Source organism: Petromyzon marinus, chromosome 16, assembly GCF_048934315.1.
Source record: "Petromyzon marinus isolate PM22_M1 ecotype Great Lakes invasive population chromosome 16, UKy_Petmar_22M1.pri1.0, whole genome shotgun sequence".
NCBI classification, from domain to species: Eukaryota; Metazoa; Chordata; class Hyperoartia; order Petromyzontiformes; family Petromyzontidae; genus Petromyzon; species Petromyzon marinus.
The window spans coordinates 17,701,486-17,720,207 of NC_133682.1; the positions used below are offsets into that span (position 1 = coordinate 17,701,486).

General features: G+C 46.4%; 1 protein-coding gene across 1 annotated transcript in view; it reads right to left on the minus strand.

Annotated features, from left to right (window-relative positions):
* Positions 1-912: 912 nt before the first annotated feature.
* LOC142924703 (exosome complex exonuclease RRP44-like) overlaps positions 913-18,722 on the minus strand; it is a 64,490-nt gene continuing 46,680 nt past the window's right edge. The window contains exons 3-5 of the mRNA XM_076067358.1: positions 7,816-7,971; positions 6,120-6,242; positions 913-4,109 (exon numbers count right to left, since the gene is read on the minus strand). Coding sequence (XP_075923473.1) covers positions 4,032-4,109; positions 6,120-6,242; positions 7,816-7,971 — 357 coding nt within the window. The 3' untranslated portion in view covers positions 913-4,031. The remainder of the gene's footprint in view (positions 4,110-6,119; positions 6,243-7,815; positions 7,972-18,722) is intronic.

Below are 18,722 nucleotides of genomic sequence, written 5' to 3' on the forward strand. Positions count from 1 at the left end.
ATAGGGGGTGCCACCCTGAGCTGGGGAAGGACAGAGAGAGCCAGGCCCCAGGTGAGGGGTTGGGGGGTTCTTCCAGAGCCCCCTGGAAGGTTCTAGAGAGGGGGCGGTACCGGGGGCGGAGAGCCCCCGAGAGGTGTATTAAAGGGGCACCTCTGGGACAGCTCGGGGCAGTGCTCCGAAGACGAAGAACAGAAGACCAGCCTAGCTAGGACCCTGGGACCCGACATCCTTATAAGGGTCGGGGCCGAGCGCGGACCAGTGGTCAGGACCCGCACCTTGGCTGGGTCGGGTCAGAGTAACCTCCCTAGCTAGGACCCTGGGACCTCGAGCCCGACGTCCTTGTAAGGGCCGGGCCGAGCACGGACCAGTGGTCAGGGCCCGTACCTTGGCTGGGTCGGGTCAGTTAGCCTCCCCTAGGGCACAGATAGCCAGAGGGCTGAGAGCCAGGTTTGATCAGTGCTAGCCCGGAGGCTGTACCTCCCTAGATAGTGGGAGTTAAGGGAGTTCTGTTCATAGTTACAAATAAACCGTGTTGCCTCTAAAGACGTCTCCAGTCTCCGTGGAACCCACTACATATATATGTATTTTTATATTTTGACCACTGTGCGATAAACACGTTGCCTGCGTGCGGCGACGCTGGATGCTTTTCCCTCTTCCTTTTCCTCATCCCTTCACCACAGAATGAACACGGTAACGCGGTCATGAACCTCGGAGGGGGGGGGTCAGACATTTATGACGATGTGTGTCGAGGGGGAGGGGGGGGTTTGAGAAATGTGACGTCACATCAAAATGCGCAACTTTAAGTATATAATTGTTATAACACTAATTGTTATTACACTCCTACAACATCAGTGCAGCGCCACGCACTACAATGACAATAGTTGAAGCATGTTTTATTTTCAAAATGGAAATATGGTTTTTGGGGGGGGGGGCAGAGCTTTGTGACGTCATATTTGAGGGGGGGGTCTGACTTTTTGTGACGCCGAGTGACGAGAGGTCAAAAATTGCGTGACGTCATTTATGGACGGCCCCTCAAGTGAATGGCAAAATTGGTTTCGATTTACGTTGTTTCACTTACCGTCGTGTTTTTCAATGTACTAAATCGAGAACTTCAGTGCTTGGGGGATTTTGGAGCTGGCTCACCGCCTGGGCTGCTGCTGCCTTCCCACTCGGCTGTGGTTGCTCGAACCTCCGAGTCTTTTAAAGCTCGTGGCTTCTAATATCAGAAGGAAGCGGTGATCGTCTTTGTTCGATGGCTAAGAGCTGCTGCTTCGAGGATGACCGGAGTTTGCGTGATGATCGTTTATGCTCCTGGACACGAGATCAGCAAGGTGTGATGTTTCATTTGTGGGAGTTGCACCGCCTGTACGCGATCAACCGTCGACGCGCCCACCCGGGCCCCACGTTTGCCGTGAGGCACCATGAGGGCCTCCCCGACGGCCAGGGCCTCCGCACGGTCGGAGTGGGCAGAGGCCGGCGTTCGACTGGTGGTTTGAAAAGAACACGGACAAACATTCGAGCTCACGCTTTTGCTTTGGCAACAATTTTCGTTAATTGGGCTCCGAGCGGCTCAACAAGCCTGGAAGCCGGCGCATTTAATCACCTCCGAGATCGAAATGTGGCAAATCGCATGCTAATTAGGAGCAAGTTGGCCCAGGGATTGAGAATCAAATTTGCATGTGAAACGGCGGTGCAGGACTCGATTCGAAGGCGAGTGAATACTGCACGGTGGTGCATTGCAAGTGGACATTATTATCATCCAACAGTGACCAGCATGGTCAAGTATGGTCAAACTAAACCTGACATCCAACATCACGTGGCGAGATGTTCATCCAGCAGTGGAAAACGTAACTTAAAGTAACCAAAATAACAGAAGATGCATGGAAAATAAATCGGTCTAATTTTGTATATAAACGCATATAACTCATGTGTACATGCTTGTAAATATACGATTCAGCTAAAAAATGTTAAACACATTTACACAAAGTCACAAAGACATCAACTCGCTTAAATCTTTACCACTACTCCAGGAGCTTAGAATTATTGCCCAAGTACTATATATACGTGAGCAAAGTTATAACCATTTCCGAAACAATTTGAAAACGTGTCAATATTTTGTCAGAAATTATCTTTGCACGTCTAAAGGACAAGAGAAGCTGTAACGAAATGCGCATTTGTAAACGATTAAACCTTAAAATTTTCTGACACCGACATTTTTTCCAAAAACATTCCTTGTGTGATTGCACAGAGTCCGATGAGGGGTGGGGCAGCTGTGTAAAAAAAACCTGAGGTGAAATTCTCCGTTAAACCGACGATTTAAACAGCAACAGCTCGGGGAATTTTATACTCTGTTCTATGCAGCTGACCGCTGCCCCTTCATACAGTAAATGGCATCCTCACAAGAATAAGTAACCTAACATCCCTTGCAGGGAATCCTCTCGCGATAAAAAATCTTCCATTTGCCATCCATCACGAGACCCCTGCGGGTGTCACCGTGCACAATCATACTTCGAAGCTCTTGCTCGGATTCCCCAGAACTTTGCCCTCCGAGTGGCCACCCTAATGGCCCACTCCGACAGGCCAAACCTGGCACAATTGTAGGTTTTCAACTATAATACACGTTTTATGGGTTAGATCGTTTAAATATATAAATGTGTTGTTAAACCCACCACCACCCGACAGCCAATTAGTAAGGTTTGTCACGTAAACAGAACATGTCAATTCGTTACTAGTACTGTCCACCAGTGTGTTGGAGAGCAAAGCCACACCATTTACAATCTAAGTACAACATTTCGCCAGCACTAACTAGCTTCATCAGGCGACAGCCATCACTTGTGAGCACTTCTTTCGCGAATTGGGAGGGGAATCAATGAAAGCATATGACTATGGGTATCCATTGCCGATTGGGTTATTTATATGCTAATCAACACACATTATGCATGCGCATTAAGGAACGAGGATTCTCCACGAATCTGGCTGTCGCCTGATGAAGCTGGCTGTAATTACTGGTGAAACATTGTACTCAGATTGTAAATGTTGTGGCTTTGCTCTCCAAGACACCGGTGTGATGTTACTAGTAACGAATTGGCACGTTCTGTTAATGTGACAAACCTTTCGAATTGGCTGTGTCGGGTGGTGGCGGGTTTACCGACACATTTAAATATTTATTACGCGATCTAACCCAAAAAACCCGTGTTATGGATATTGGTCGCGAAAGCCTACGTGTTAAACTGGTTTTCAACTGTTAGATCAGTGGTAGCCGATATGTGAATCGCGATCCATGGGTGGATGATCGCAAAAGATTTTGATTGTGGATCTCGGGACAAATAGGAATAAACACCTCTAATATAAAGCAAATCTTGTTATAGCAGATGGCAAAACAAAATCCCCAACTAAGAATTAATGGATTAATAATATATATTTTAAACCAATAGATCGCACTTGCACTTGGCATGTCTCCAGTGTTCTATTAGTCGGTTAAATCCATCCAGGTAACTGTTGGTCATATATTGCTGGTAGATCACGGAACATGTTGAGATATACCAGAATGGATCACAGTGCTTTGTGGGTTGGACACTGCTGTGTTAGTCAATAAACACCACCGATTCAGTAACCAATATTTTTGTGAAATCACCTTCATCACAAGGGGGTCAGTGTCTTGGCTGGCAAAGAAGTGGGGCATAAGATATCCTAAACCTTTCATACATCTTGACGCGTACACACCTTAATTGGCTGATTGTACTGGTTGGCAAGGTAAAAATTCTAAATTAAAAAAAAAATTGCGCTACCATTTGAACCGCTGCGACAGGAGAACGAAGAACCGGTGACCTCTGGATTGCAAGTTCAGAGTGCAAACCGTCTGTTACTTCAGGGTAGCATTTCTAATAACCGCCACTGCTTTTTTTTTCAATTGTTCACCTCTGCTTGCGAGCACAATGTACACTTAATTAACTCTGCAGATGTAAAACCCAGACTGTGTGCCCACTCATGCACCTCCTCCGACATCTTGTTGACACCGCATCCACGATACACTAGTGCTGTCTGGGTTTCTTAGGCCGGGGAGAACGCGAGCCCCATGGGGTGGACTCCGCAGGGTTGTAGCCTGGAATCTGTGACAGCGGACACACAAATGGCACAAACGTACAACAAAGATCGTCACCCAAATAAGCCTTTAACAGACTGTGCTGCTGTTAGGCGGCATGGCCCACGAGGGGGTAAGTGGCCAACACCTCTCCCCAGTGCTGATGTTTACAAACTGCACCAGGTACTCATTTAAGAAAGAGTTGACCTTGGGTAGGCAAAACAGCAGTTCAGATAATCCTCACTGGTGTTGGCGGTGAGTGGGAATTGGGTTTCTGGGTTCATAGCGCAGCGTGCTAACCACTACACCAATGCTCTCACACACACACATGCGAGTATTTCCAACACAAGTGATACGTTATTATTACACTTATTAACACTGAAAAACTTTGCCAAGTCTGAAGACTTTTGAGGAACAGGGGGAGAGAAGATGACAACTCCACACAGTAACACACTCTAGTTGGGAATCAAACCCAGTTTTCTTGCTGCAAGACGCAAGGGTTTACCAATGTGCCACCCTGCCGCCCATGGCAATACGTAAACTACCTTAATACCAGTTTCAACGCATGCTTATTTTTAGATATGGGAGGAAACAGAGAACCCGGAGGAAACCCATGCAGAACAGACTCATGGAGTTTTGTTAAGAAATCTGATATCTACCAAGGCTCCCACACCCTGACTTAGCTTGGTATCTTGAGAACTCGCATTCATCAACAACAGCCCCAAACGATCATTTAAATAGGTCACGTTTCAGATAATGGCCCTTCTTGTGCAATTAACTAGGGCCATAATAAAAATCTATTTTATACAGCACCTTGCATATCGAAATATCTCAAAAAAGCACTGGACATTAAAAAACTACTCAAGCATAGATACAAGCCAATAGAAATAAAGTAAAAGCCGATAATAACAATAATGACAGTAATACTGACACTTTACACAGCATGCAAAATGCAATACAAGCTAATCATAATGATTCCCCTCACAGTAATAACCAATAAGAATCCAGGAAAAGCCAATTAATAACGACGTTTTCAAGCTGGATTTAAACACACGGACAGTCACAACTGATATAGGTAGGGATAGTGTCCCATAGTCTTGGGATATACAGTCTGTTCTATAATACGGTAGTTGCGTACCTCAAGAACACCGCGTTTTGGAAAAATCGTGTTATAATAAATAATATATATTATATGGGGTAAAGCGCAGTCCGCAATAACGCGTGAGATGCGTAACACAGGCTGAACAAAGACTAAGGAACGTGGGTAGCATCTAGAAGCATCCAGCAGCATCCCGCCTTGTGTGATGCTACGCCGAGGCAGCCGTTACAACCGCTTATTCCTACTCGCGCGACGTAGTTCCATTCATTCAACCGAGTTATATCCAGTTCGGATCCGCGTTATACAAAAAATGCGTTCCCTCATACATTCATCACCGCGCTATATCCAATTTGCCAGTTACAGGAGGTATAGGACAACAGACTGCAGCTCAAAATGCTAGCTATACATATATTTTTTCCATCCAAGACCAGAGTTTATATTTTATTCCTGTGTTATAAGGGTATTACGTTCAGGGGCTAAATGCCAATGGATGGGTCTGATAGCCACGGGAGAGCCTCAGGAGAGAGTTTGTGTCATCTTGCCGCCCCCTCCATTGAAGGAGCGCAGACTACAGTGGTGTAAAATGTGGTCCATAGTTTGGGTTGCATGGCCACAATCGTACAGTAGCTTGTTTTTAATGCACTGCTATGTATCTGCTGGAGTCTCTATGAATCTCTAGGAATCATAATGGGTCGCTCTGTATCTCCTATGTATCTCTGTGTCTCTATGGGTTTCCGATACGGTTCCACAGTTTGGGTTGCATGGCAACAAGCGCTATGCTGTGGCTTGTGTCATTAATTTTCGGCCCGCTGACGTTCCGATGCGGCGAGCGTTTGTTTTTTGTGCACTACTGCTGGCGCAGCAAGCAGCAACAGCAGCATGGTCACAATACAAATCGGTGGTATTCCGAGGTTTCGCGTCGCGCCGCACGGTGAGTACCTCCGGGCGGACGAGGTGCATGCGGATCTGCTGGTGCTGCAGGTTGGACGAATCCAGCGACACGCGCACGCACACCCGGTCGAACATGTTCAGCGCGATGCCCTCCACGCACAGCGTGGGGCCCTACACAAAACACAAAGACATATCTCCAATGTAGCCTTAACAGACTGTTGGGGCAAGTGCTGTTGGCGAGGAGCACAGATGAAGGCCGGCACGGCACACAAGGGGGTGGGTTGCCAGCGCCATGCCCGGCCGCCTTTGTCTCCCCAGTGGCGATGTTAACACACCGCACCAGGCATTCAATTGAGTTCCGAGTCAACCTAGGGGAGGCCCAGGACCGGTTCAGATAATCATCACTGGTGTTGACCGTGCGAAGGAATCGAACCCAAGTCGCCAGGATCGTAGCGCAAAGCGCTAACCGATACACTACCGCTGACTGCTCTCTGCCAAGTGCCCTGCACACAAGCACGGATTGACATAAACCCAACGTTATTATTCATACTATTACATGGGTCACTCAGAAAAGCCTCACCGATTCTCAAAACGTTTGCATTCAAGGTCACTGCTACGTCTTTGTAAAAGGAGGCGAACGATTGATATGTGCTCCCCAAATAAGTAATTTGCATGTAATTTGCCAACCTTGGACCATGATGCTGGCACACGAATAACGTTACAGGATCTTTTAACGTCCACTGTTAAAGCGGATAGCCTGTAAATATTTTACGCTTAATACACACCACAGTATTAACCGGAGTGGCCACCGAGTTTGAAACGCAAACCTCCACAACACACAGCGAATGCAATACCGCTTGGGCCACCTCACCGCGAGCTGAAAACCAGGCATGAGAAGCCGATGGCTGCAATGACCAAACCAACCGAGGGATCGTGATGTGCGGGCCAGCCAAGGAATTTTAAAGCCTTATTTGGCCATCATTAAGGAGTAGATGCAACCCCCCTTAGGTTATATGGAGTGTACAATTGCAGTAAAGAACATACCTAAAATATGGCTGCAAATGTTGACCCTTTTGAGCTTCTGGTCCAAATTAGGCTGTGTGCATTATCCACGCAGAGTGACAATGTAATGCGGCATACAAGGCATGCTGGAAAGGACCAGATCCACTAGTCACAAATGTGCTTTTTGCCATCTAGAGATCATTTTTTGCATCAACTACTATTTCCCTCATTTGTTTTTATTCTACAAGTACTTTTCTGCCCTTCGAGTTTCCCATTGTTTACAGAAAGCATTAGATTTTCTCTATAATTCTTCCGGATCTGAGGGATTTTACAGTATTTTTAATGTGATGTCCTCTCCGTGACAATACGGGCTCCATCATGGCAGTTATTTCCAAAGCATATTTAATTGTGACCGTTTTATATTTGAAACGCATTTACATAATTTAATTCAGTTTCAGTTTATTTTGGTATAGCTCTGTGAGCCATTCGGCTCTAATGTATCCACCGGTGTAACTTCCTCTGTAATAGTCCACACTGCCAAATGGCAAAAAAAACGGAGCTTCGTATCTCACTGCATTCTTCCACCTTAAACCAAGTGTCTGTGTGTCTGATAGAAACCTAATCGTAGAGAGATGGTCAGGGGGCTTGGGTCCCAGTGCATTAAGCTAGTCCTGGATTAAAAGCAGAATTCAGCCGTTCGGGAAATGCCAATGCCTCCCGGTTAAGTGAACACATGCCCTACCTCCTCGTCGAAGGTAACGTTGAGCTTGAGATCTTTGGAGTCAAAGAAAACCGTCCCCTCCAAGCCGTACTTGGGAATGAGCACCACCACGGCGTTCTTGCGCACAAACAGCACGAAGCCCTCTTCGCTCACCACTCCCTTGCTCTTGAAGAACAACTGAGACCACAACAACAACAGCCGTTAATCACCGCTACGTGGCCAAGAGCAGACACACGCGCATCACTTACCAAGCCCATAATTACTTAACAAAATTTAAGGTATTTTTCTGCATCCCCCCGCTAATTTATTCCAGTTGTGCTATTGGCATCATGTCATCGGGATTAGTTTGAGTTCAATCGTGAAGGTACAATGTCAATTGTATTGACTATAATCCTCCATCACCTGACAGAGCCAATCAAATAAAGTTGTCACCTCATGGGCAAATGTGACTAGGTTTTTCAGCAAACACAGAAGAATGCTGAAAAGCAATGTCAAGTGTAGCCAACCAGTACAGCCACGGCACCACCACACGTAAGCGTGCGAATAGAAAACAATTTATTCTTATTACACGCACAATACGATGCCTGCTTTCGTGACCTTAAAAATGGTTTTCAAGAGACGAATGGACGCATTATCAGGTGCCTAAGCACGCGCCGTGCAAGCTCCACGTGGCCCACATTTCCGCCTCCCACCTGCCTGTGGAAAGCTACAGACGAGCGTTGGGCGTACTGCGCCATCTTGTGGCGGTAGTTGAGGTTGTTGCAGAGCTGCAGCTGCTTCTGCTTGTCGGTGAGCGCCGGGTACGTGGGGTCGGCGCCCACGCACACGGCCAGCAGCCGGTGCACAATCACATCCGAGTATCTGTAACGGTACAGGGAGACAACAACAACAATATTCACATTTGTTGTAGCCTCTATTTAATATGAAGATTAAATTTACAGTAGATACAGGCTGCGGTATGGCCACGAGATGCCAACGGAGCAGCGGTATTAATCCACCAAGCACCGCGATTCATTCTGGTGGATCTCAGTGGGTTTCACGATCCACCAGAAAGCTACTCAAACAATGACTCAGATGGATTTAACGCTGTGATAGAATACTGTACTCTGGACATACCACGTTCTAGCACCATCTGCTTGTGGAAATTAGCTTTATTAATGTATGAATTTAATTCTTTGTTGAGGATTTTTTTTATTTGTCATCAGATGTAACGCAAATTGCTGCCTGCTCATATCTGTGTTCTTATTTAAGATCCACAACAAAATCGTTAGCGATCCATGGCAGAATTGCAATTCACTTTTGGCCGCCGCTGCAACACGGCAATGGATTCTTGATTCTGCACGTGGAACACTGTCACCCTCCTTGTAGGCGTTGGTGTTCTTTGGATCCTCTAGTTTTTCTCCAACACAAGCCAAACAACCATTTAAGGAATTGGCCAAACTTCCCGTTTATAGGACCTTTTAGAAAAATAAGTCAAAATCTGAATCTTTATCCTGGAGAAATCCGATTCGCGATAAAAGCTCTTTTTGACAGATGTCCAGTAGGTAGATGATAGGAGTGCTAAGAATAGGAAAGGTAAACAAATCACTAAAAGTAAATAATAGAAAAAAGATATACAAGTACGTAGCCAATCGTGCTAATCGGAGGTGTGCCATAATGACAAATTAACATTGCATAAGTACATCAATTAATGAATAAATTCCTAAACTTGGGAAAGGCAGCACAGTCCCAGACCACACCAAGACAACAACATAGTCCCCTCAATAATCGCGAAGGTCGATTTCACGCGTGTGCCTGACGCCAGAGCACGTCACCGTCGAATGGGCAACGTGAAGTGGGTGTAGATGGCGGTGGCGAGCCCGTAGTGGTGGGTGTCGGGATCCATGCTGGAGCAGAAGTAGATGGCCTGCATCATGCAGCGCGTGGCCAGGATGCGCAGCAGAGTGTTGAGGTATGGTGGCGCTCCCGGCACCGCCGCCCGGTCCAGGGACTCGGCCAACGCCTTAGCCGAGTCCACCTGGATCTCGATGTTCTGCGCAAAAAAATCGGGCACACCGGCGTTTGTGAGGTGACTATCCCGCACGTGGCTTGTAGTTCAGTGCTGGGGAAGCAGCAAGGGTTGTGGTGTATTGGAAAGAAAACGTTATTCAGCACACTTCCTGTAGGCATTCAGGTTTCCATAACCTGGCTTGCCAGGAGAAGGCAGTACGGCAAGTGGATTAATCTACATCTGGCACAGTGCCTGGCTGCCTTCCAGCGTTGTCTGTGGTTCGTCACACCTTTTGAGTTGTTCTGCCTCTAAGGGCGAGTGGAAACTATACGGCTACATCTCAAGATAAAGGTTAAAGGTGCAGCCCTGCAATTGCTCGCTCAGGCCAATACTGACATCGTTTCAAGACACCTCTGCTTCACAGTAGGGGGTAGCACATTCCCACCCATTTTGAGCATAATGTTCATCACAATAAGTCGACCTGATATTTCAACATTTCAGTGCTGGAATTTATCTAAAATTAAATACAGTACTACATTTATCGTGATGGTTTTTTGTTGCTTCTTTCTGTGGAGTAGCTGGGAAACGAGCCGAGTCCTTCAACTCCCTACACTTGATAACACAGTATGTTCAATGCGGCTGCTGGATTTTGAAGCCAGGGTCCCAGCTGTAATCTCTGGGTCATAGGGTGACCCAGGTGACCCTTGCAAATGAGACTATTATGGTCTCTTGAGTTCCCACCCGGTTAAACCAAAAGACCTCAAACAAAAATTTGAGCCACCCGGCGACCTCTGAATTCCTTGCGAGGAGGATGATATTGAAGGAAGGTTAACAGCAATCTAGAGACAGTAGAAACCCTCTTAAAGACGGTAATTGGTTCCACGAACCCGAGCATTAAAGGATTTGGTCATTAAGCGAGTATAGGAAATACGTGTTAAAAGCTTAATTCGTTCCGATAGCATCAAAAGTTTCCCTTGTTCACCCAAAAAACGTACTTTATAATATTTAAACAATGGATATGAATACATAAAGATACTAACATTATAAACACATCATATTAAAATAAACACTGTTAATAAATGCATTAATTCATTTTGATTTAAAGCTTTCGTGACTGCAGGGATTCATATTCTTGGTTCTTTCGGTAAATTCACGTAGAAGGGAAACAATAAAATAATAAACATTTAAAACAATAAAATTCTCACGACGTTTCGACTGCAACACAAGTAATCATCATCAGGTGTGAAAACCACAACAATAAAATTTGAAAAAAGTGGCGGTTATTTTAACGTTAGCACCACGGAGAGAGATTTCATAAACCATTTCGGGTCTTAATTGATTGATCACGCTTAAGGTGGCTTTCAGACCGCATCCATTATTTTTCGTCTCCCCCCTCCTCTTTTCCGAACATAGATGGACTCGTCCATCTGAACAAACTGTCAAATCTCTCTCCGTGGTGCTAACGTTAAAAATAACTGCCACTTTTTTCAAATTTTCTTGTTGTGGTTTTCACACCTGATGATTATTGCTTGTGTTGCAGTCGAAACGTCGTGATAATTTTATTGTTTTATATTTTTATTATTTTATTGTTTCCCTTCTACGTGGCATTAATTCATATTTACTGTACCTACAACAGCCCGTCGTTAACAGGGAAATGGTCGGTTAAGCCTACACATTGAGCTCTATGGAGGCCCGTTGTTAAGCGATTAGTTAACAAGGGTGGTCGTTAAAAGGGGTTCTAACTCTACCTTTGATTTGGCCGCATTCACCAAGATGTCGTAGTTGGAAGGCGGAGGTGCCGGGTGGCGTCGGAGCAGCGCACACTCGGGGAATTCGCCTACGATGCGCTCCGCCACGGAGATGTTGGCGAGCAACATGAACTCCTCCACCATCGACTTGGTCTCCCTGTGTACACGCACCAGTTTCCGCCAACACAACACATCAATCACAAGGGTCAAGAATCTTTATCTTAGATTATTTTGCTGATAATAAATTTCCCACGTGATAAGCCACTTTGTTCAGCTATCATTTGTGGTCAGGGTTTTACTTGGTAAGATAAAAATAGTTTAGTTGTATTTGTATATTTGTTTAAGTTATTTGTTTACCTTTCCAATACTTTGCAATCCTAACGTGTGCTTGTATTGTTTGTTGTTGTAACGTTGTGACCTGCCCCAACTGGACATCTGTGAAAAAAGAGCTTTATAGCTCATCGGATTCTTCCAGTAGAAATATATATTTTGATTCTGATAGAGAGATCTGCACAACAGTCGGATTGCAGTCATGGGAGGTGTCTTGTTGACGAGACTCACTTGAGTTCCTTGGTCTGCAGGTCGATCGGGTCGTGGGTTTCGCTGTCCATGTGGAATCGGACCTCAAGGGGATGCCAGAGTCAATGGCCTACGGGTGGAGAAGGGACATGAGCGATTATCATGTCCAGCCAAAACAACACAGAATCTTAATATAAGACACTTCACAAACTCAGATATTTGAGTTGAACATGCACAGCTCGTTAAGTCAATCCACTGCTGGATGAGGGCCGCCCCATGTTATGCGGGTCGTGGGGTGGTTTTACCGTACTTAACCGTGGTGGTCAGTACGCGTTGGCAAAGGTGGGGGAGCACAGACATGGGAGCATTAAGTAGAGTAAAACAATTTATGTCACTGCATTGTCCTCTATTGCCCACAATGTAGCCCCGCAGCAGCCTGTAACACTCCAATCTAGAAGGATGTTATTAACCAGGTAAAACCTTAACTTCTTTATTGTTGCCTTCATTTCCGCATCTCCAGCTTCTTCAGCCTCCCACTCCCAGCCCCGCTCACTTCCCCCCCCCCCCTGGCATTTTGCCGTGCTCGCCCCTTTAATCCCTCTAGCAGCACCCCACTTCCCCTATCCCACACCCCCCCTCTCTATCTCTCCCCCCTTGCTCCCCCCCACTCTCTTACCTATATAGCCTCTTGTTACAACAGCCCTTTTTTGCCCACTTCAGCAATTGTTTCTGGCTGTGGTTGTCCCACCTGAAGAAGGACGCTTGTGTTGCGCCCAAAACGTCGTTATTTAATTTAGTTGTTATTTTATTTTATAGTTTTACATACGTGACTTTACTGAAAAAAACAAAGAGTATGAATCCTGTAACACTTCTTTGTGCATGGTATTCACCCAAGCCTCATGCATCATGGGGTCAAAAAAAGCTACAGGTGCAGCCTTGCAATTTCTTGCTCAAGCCACTGCTGGAAGAAGGGGGCTCCCATAAGAGGGTGCCCCTCTAGAGATACACCCTTTTACAGTCCCTCTCAATGTATTTTAGCCTACTCTTCCACGCTGGCCGGATGTCTTAGAAGACACGGGAGTAACCACACTTTACCGCGCCACAGGCGACCTGCCGATCGACTAAATGTGGTGCACCCATTAATACTGCTCAGCGCTCCAGAGGCGGTGGAGGGGATGAGGATCTTGACAATGAGTTACCCGTTTTGAATGCGCCTCTGCTTGAGGATCTTGGCCAGGGAGTGGAGGCCACGCAAGCTGCTGGTGACCGGGTCCTTCCGCCCGGCGTCGTCCATCATTAGCTGAGCCTCTGCGTATGTCAGAGACGCCTGCGGGGATACGATGAACACACCACGGGTGAACCATGGGGTCCTCGCAATTACACAATGCCCACGCCTGATCCAAGCCCAAGCCAGAACTCAACAGATGTCTACGTGGCTCCCGATGACCACTGAGGGTTACGCTCTCCCAAAGACAGCAAAATTGATATTTTTTGAATTCTCAAAGCTGGAATTTAACCAAATTTAGTGCAATGTAATTTGGTGGTCTTTTGTGCAGTGAGTTTAACACGTAGGCTTTCGTGACCAATATCATCCATAATACAGGTTTTTTTGGGTTAGATTGTGTAAATACATAAATATGTCGTTAAACCCGCCACCACCCCACAGTGGACTAGTAAGGGTTGTCACATAAACAGAACGTGGCCAATTCGTCACTGGTACAACACACCGGTGTGCTGTACTCGTGACGAATTGGTATGTTCTGTGTTTTGTGCAGTGATTGTTGACTGGACAGAGACCATCAACTCACTACTTTCATGTCCTACCTCGCACCTCCGATTAGCACAGTTGGCTACGTACGGTGCAAAAGAAGTTCAACACACATACTACCACTTGTGAACCCGGTTCATCTCGCTACACTTGTGAACCCAGAGGTGCAAGCTCAACGCTCTGACCTCTCAGCCATCCGGAAACCTCAACTGCACTAACATAGCAAGGCACCGATACAATACACGTGAAAGCAAACGAGAGTTTTACAAAAACTGAACGTCTGTGGGGGGGAAATCACCTTGGAATTGATGATGCTCTTGGTAAAACGTGTGCTCACGATCTCAGCCTTTGGAGTCATCTCCCATATGCACGAGAACGCCAGCCTGCACGCGCACAGCACATGCACCGTCGCCATTCACCGTCGAGTGGCGGAGTCGTCGTCATTGGAGTGGTGCAGGGTGTTCACTCAGGAAAGCCTCGCAAAGTCTCGAGACTCTTTTTCAGGAGGGTCTTGCCAAGTTTTTGGTAGTCGAGTCATTCTTTCAGCAGTGGGATGTTTGACCAAATACAGGTTTGGGTTGTTACAAATTACTCAACTGAAATATATATGTAGCAACCATTGTTCGACTACAAAAGCTTTGCAGTACCCTACCGAAGTTATGAGATTCAGTGAGGCTTTTCTTGGTTAAGGATCATAGTAGTAATAACACGTTTATGTTAGCGATGAGAGGAAACCTGATAACCTGGAGTCAACCTATGCTAAATAGGGGGAGAACATACAAAAGCTACATGGAAAGCCAACCAAGTCGGGCATCAATCCTAGGCCATTCTTGCTGTGAGACACGTGTTACCATTGTGCCATCCTGGTTTGGCTGCTTATGTATGTACACATGCTAGTGTGGATCTGTACAATGACACTTTAACAGTGCCACGCATCATGAGATTACATGTGCACCTGGCAACAACGCACGTTAGCTGCTGAGTATGGGTTGCAATGTGCGCACTCGCGAGTTAACAGTTGTTGGTGCATCTCACCGGTCGACGTTGGATCTCAAGGAACACAGGTTTGAGCTCAATAACTCTGGCACCATATCAATCCTCTGCAGGCGCACAAACACAAACGCAACAACTTCTCTGTCAATAAACACAATCTGGCAAATACATATGCACCAACTCAACGAGTGTTTTGCAAGCAAACCCACACATGATTAAGTCACCTGCAGGTAACTGTTCAGCAAGGAGATGTTTTCGCGAATGCCAGTAAAGATTGTATGGGTTTTATTTAGAGGAAATCTGATGAATCCAGAGGAAACCCATTCACTAACAGGGGGGAGAACAAACAAAACTGCAAGCAAAAAGGCACAAGAGTTGAGTAATCAAACCCAGCGTCTCCTTGCTGCAAGGCACGAGTGTTACCACTGCGCCGATAGCCTGCCGCTCATGATGTCACGGTACATCATATGATAAGAAATCCGCAAAAATCAACTCGTTTAAAACATCATGAGATATATTTAGCATTGTTGTTGCACATTTTTTTTATTCTAATTCATTTTTAAGTTATCGTTATTCATACGGGAAGTACTGAAAAGCACACAAAAAAATGTGGTGAAAATGTCAAATACAATTACAGTTGTGGGGAAACTGGTACCGCGATGATCGTTACATCATAATATTTTACATCATGTCGTAAAGTTAAGAATGAAAAGATGAAATCGGCAGGTCGTAAAACACTTGATATTGTGGCAAGAAGAAATCCACATCTCACCTTCTCACACAGGTAAACTGTGGTACCACGCAGAGATGCCTCCTCATCCAAGGCATTCCCCGGCCGGATAAAGTAGCTCACATCGGCGATGTGTACCCCAACCTAGAACACACATTAATACACCGTCACCACCCTCACATGCATGGATGTGTAATGACAGGGTGATACCTGCCGGCCTGTAAGAGTAATTAAGGTTATAGCTGCATTACATAATGCCTTATTATGAAGGGGCGTATCTGGAGTAAAGGTCAACGGCGGAGTCAGTCGAGAAGCTCCGGGAACCATCCCGAAGGGCCTAGAAGGTTCTAGAAAGGGGGCGTGGCCAGAGGTGGAGCTTGTCCACTCCAGGCAGATATAAAGAGCACCGAATCAGAACTTCGGGGCTGTTAGCGTGGGGTCTGGGTCCTGGTTGCGTCGCTACCGTCATCATCTCTTCATCTTCGACCACGTGGCTGGTTCTTCTGCAAGAGCAGCTCTGTCTCCGCCGCTACGCTCGTTAACCAGCCAGCGTAGCTACGCAGGACGCAGATGGGCTGCGTGTTTGTACAGCCTAGGTGTAGCCGCGTTACGAAGTGTATCGCCCTGTGTGCTTTTAATAAATAAGACGCCTTCTACTAGACGTCTGTCGGAAGTCGCTCACTCCACATGCATGCATAACCTCCACCATAGCCACTCCAACCAAAGCAGAATAATGTGAAATGAAATGCACACCCATTACTACCTGGTGCATTCATTGTGAACCAGGCATTCGGCCAGTGACGTGGACACTTAGGCCAGTGGGGTCTTAGCCATGGCTTGGCTCAGGCTTGGCTCTCGCGCAACATGCATTGAGATTATTTCTATTATTTTGGCTGCTATAAATGTCCAAATGATGGGCCACTTTGTTGAGCTATTCATTTGTGGCCAGGTCACTAATCAAAAATAAATCAATACCTCAGTGGGCTTTGCCTGGTAGGATGGGGATGGTTTCGTTGTATTTGTTTGTGTTTGGGTTATTTGTTTATCTTTCTTGTACTTTGCACTACTATTATGTTTTTGTACTGTTTGTTGTTGTAACGTTCTTACCCGCCTCTGCTGGACATGTGAAAAATAGCTTTATAGCTCATCGGATTCCTCCAGTATAAATATTATGATTATAATTCTCAATAATCCACATCAAAGCAACGCTTAAAACCCGAGCTGCCTCTAAGCATGGTTCCAGCCCTGAGCCTCTGTGTCTCTTGTGCCTCCTCGTATATCTCTGCATGCTCCCAGCCACGCTCAGAATTTCCGTGAGCTAAGCCTGAGCCAAGGCACAGCTGAGCCACTCATGCTTCTTTGGAGGCAACGGAGCAGATCAAGCCAGAACCGAGCCATGTTGAAGTCAGTCCTGAGCCGAGCAGAGACCAAGAATACGGGCACTAAGGCAACAATGTTTGGAAACTTAATAACAGGAATATTGTCCACCCCTTTGTCAATCCACTGCAGGATGAGGGCTTCTCCATGCCGTAATGGGTCGCGATTGTCATTTGACCTTGCTTTATTACGATGGTCAATGCATGTGGTGAAGGGGAGAACTTGGGCAGTTTTTTTAGATATCACTCTGTACCGGTGTTAGCCATGACTGGAACTAAACCAGCTTGACAGGATGAATGTGCAGTGCACTTATCATTGTGCCACTAAACTCCCCTTGTCACCTCCGCTAGCATTGACAAAACCATGAAAGGAATAGGCACGAATTACCGCGACCGTGACCACGATTACCACCACCAAATGAATACCTCGGTGTTCCCATTGTCGAGCGGTTTGCAGTGTAGGGCATCGTCGATGTCTGTGCAGCCTGGAGGATCCACACTGCAGATGGACAACGCACGGAGGTCCTCCCTGCCAGCCTGGTCCTTGTACGGGACACACACAGCACCAGGTTCAACAAAACGCTGCCTTACAACAAACAAAACACAGGGTGAGCCATACATGGGTAAACCAACTTCATTCTAATGGCATTCTATCTTCTCAATAGGCGACTGAATATTTTCAAAGTACAGTCCGTTCTCCTATAACTCTGCGTGTTTTCATATCGTGAATTAGATATAATGCGATGAATGCATTAGGGAACACATTTTTTTCATAACATGGATGCGAATTGGATAAAAGGCGATCGAGTGAACAGAACTGCGTTGTGCGAGGCAGAATAAGCGGTTGTACGGTTGCCTCGGTGTAGCATCACACAAGGCGGGATGCTTCTGGATGCTTCTAGATGCTACTCACGTACCCAAAGTCTTTGTTAAGCCTGCGTACGCATCTCACGTGTTATCGCGGACTGTGCTTTACCCTATATTATTTATTATGCGATTTTTCCACAATTCGGTGTTCTTCAGGAACGCAAGTACAGCGTTATAGGAAAAAAGTTTGTAGTCCCCTTGCTCCATTCATTTCTGTACTGGACCATCTCCACGGCTACTGCAGAGTCCTCCACATCCTGGCTCACCACTTTGATCCGCATCTCTCGAGGCCTGCCTCTCGGGTCTCCGCCCTGGTGCTTCCATAAGTCCGTCGCCTTCCTTCCTCCGATGTGAATTTCCTCTCTTCTTACGATGATGTGTCCGAGCCATCGACTTTCTTTCAGGTCGACGGCTTTTCTATATACGGTCTGCGGTAAAGGTGTAGAGCCCCGTGGCTTCTCGTTCATGCCAGTGCAGCGGAAGGACCTCGACTGGAGGGAGAGCTCCAGAGAGGCCCTCTAGAAGGTATTCTACGCAGGCCAAATATCTTGAAACTATTGAGGTTTGACAGCACGATGATGATGATGGGGGGTGTTTTCGCATTTGTCTATTGTCGGGGGCCACACGTCATGGGCCACACCAAAGGCCACCCAGAGGCTACGAGTGGCCCGTGGGCCTTGTAATAAAGAACATTGAAGTAAAGGATTCTCACATGCACGACCAAACACACCAACACACCGCAGGCGTAAGAATTGAACTCAATCGATGAATTGACATATCGTCACACGTCTCATGCGTACCTCTGCTGTGATGCTGAACGTGGGAGGGGACAGGCATGCAAGTACGGCCTTGCTGAAGGGCTGGTGTGGCACGTCGTGCTACAGCAGCAGCACCTCTGTCTCCGTCTCCTTATCCCCACATTCGCCCAGAGAGCGCG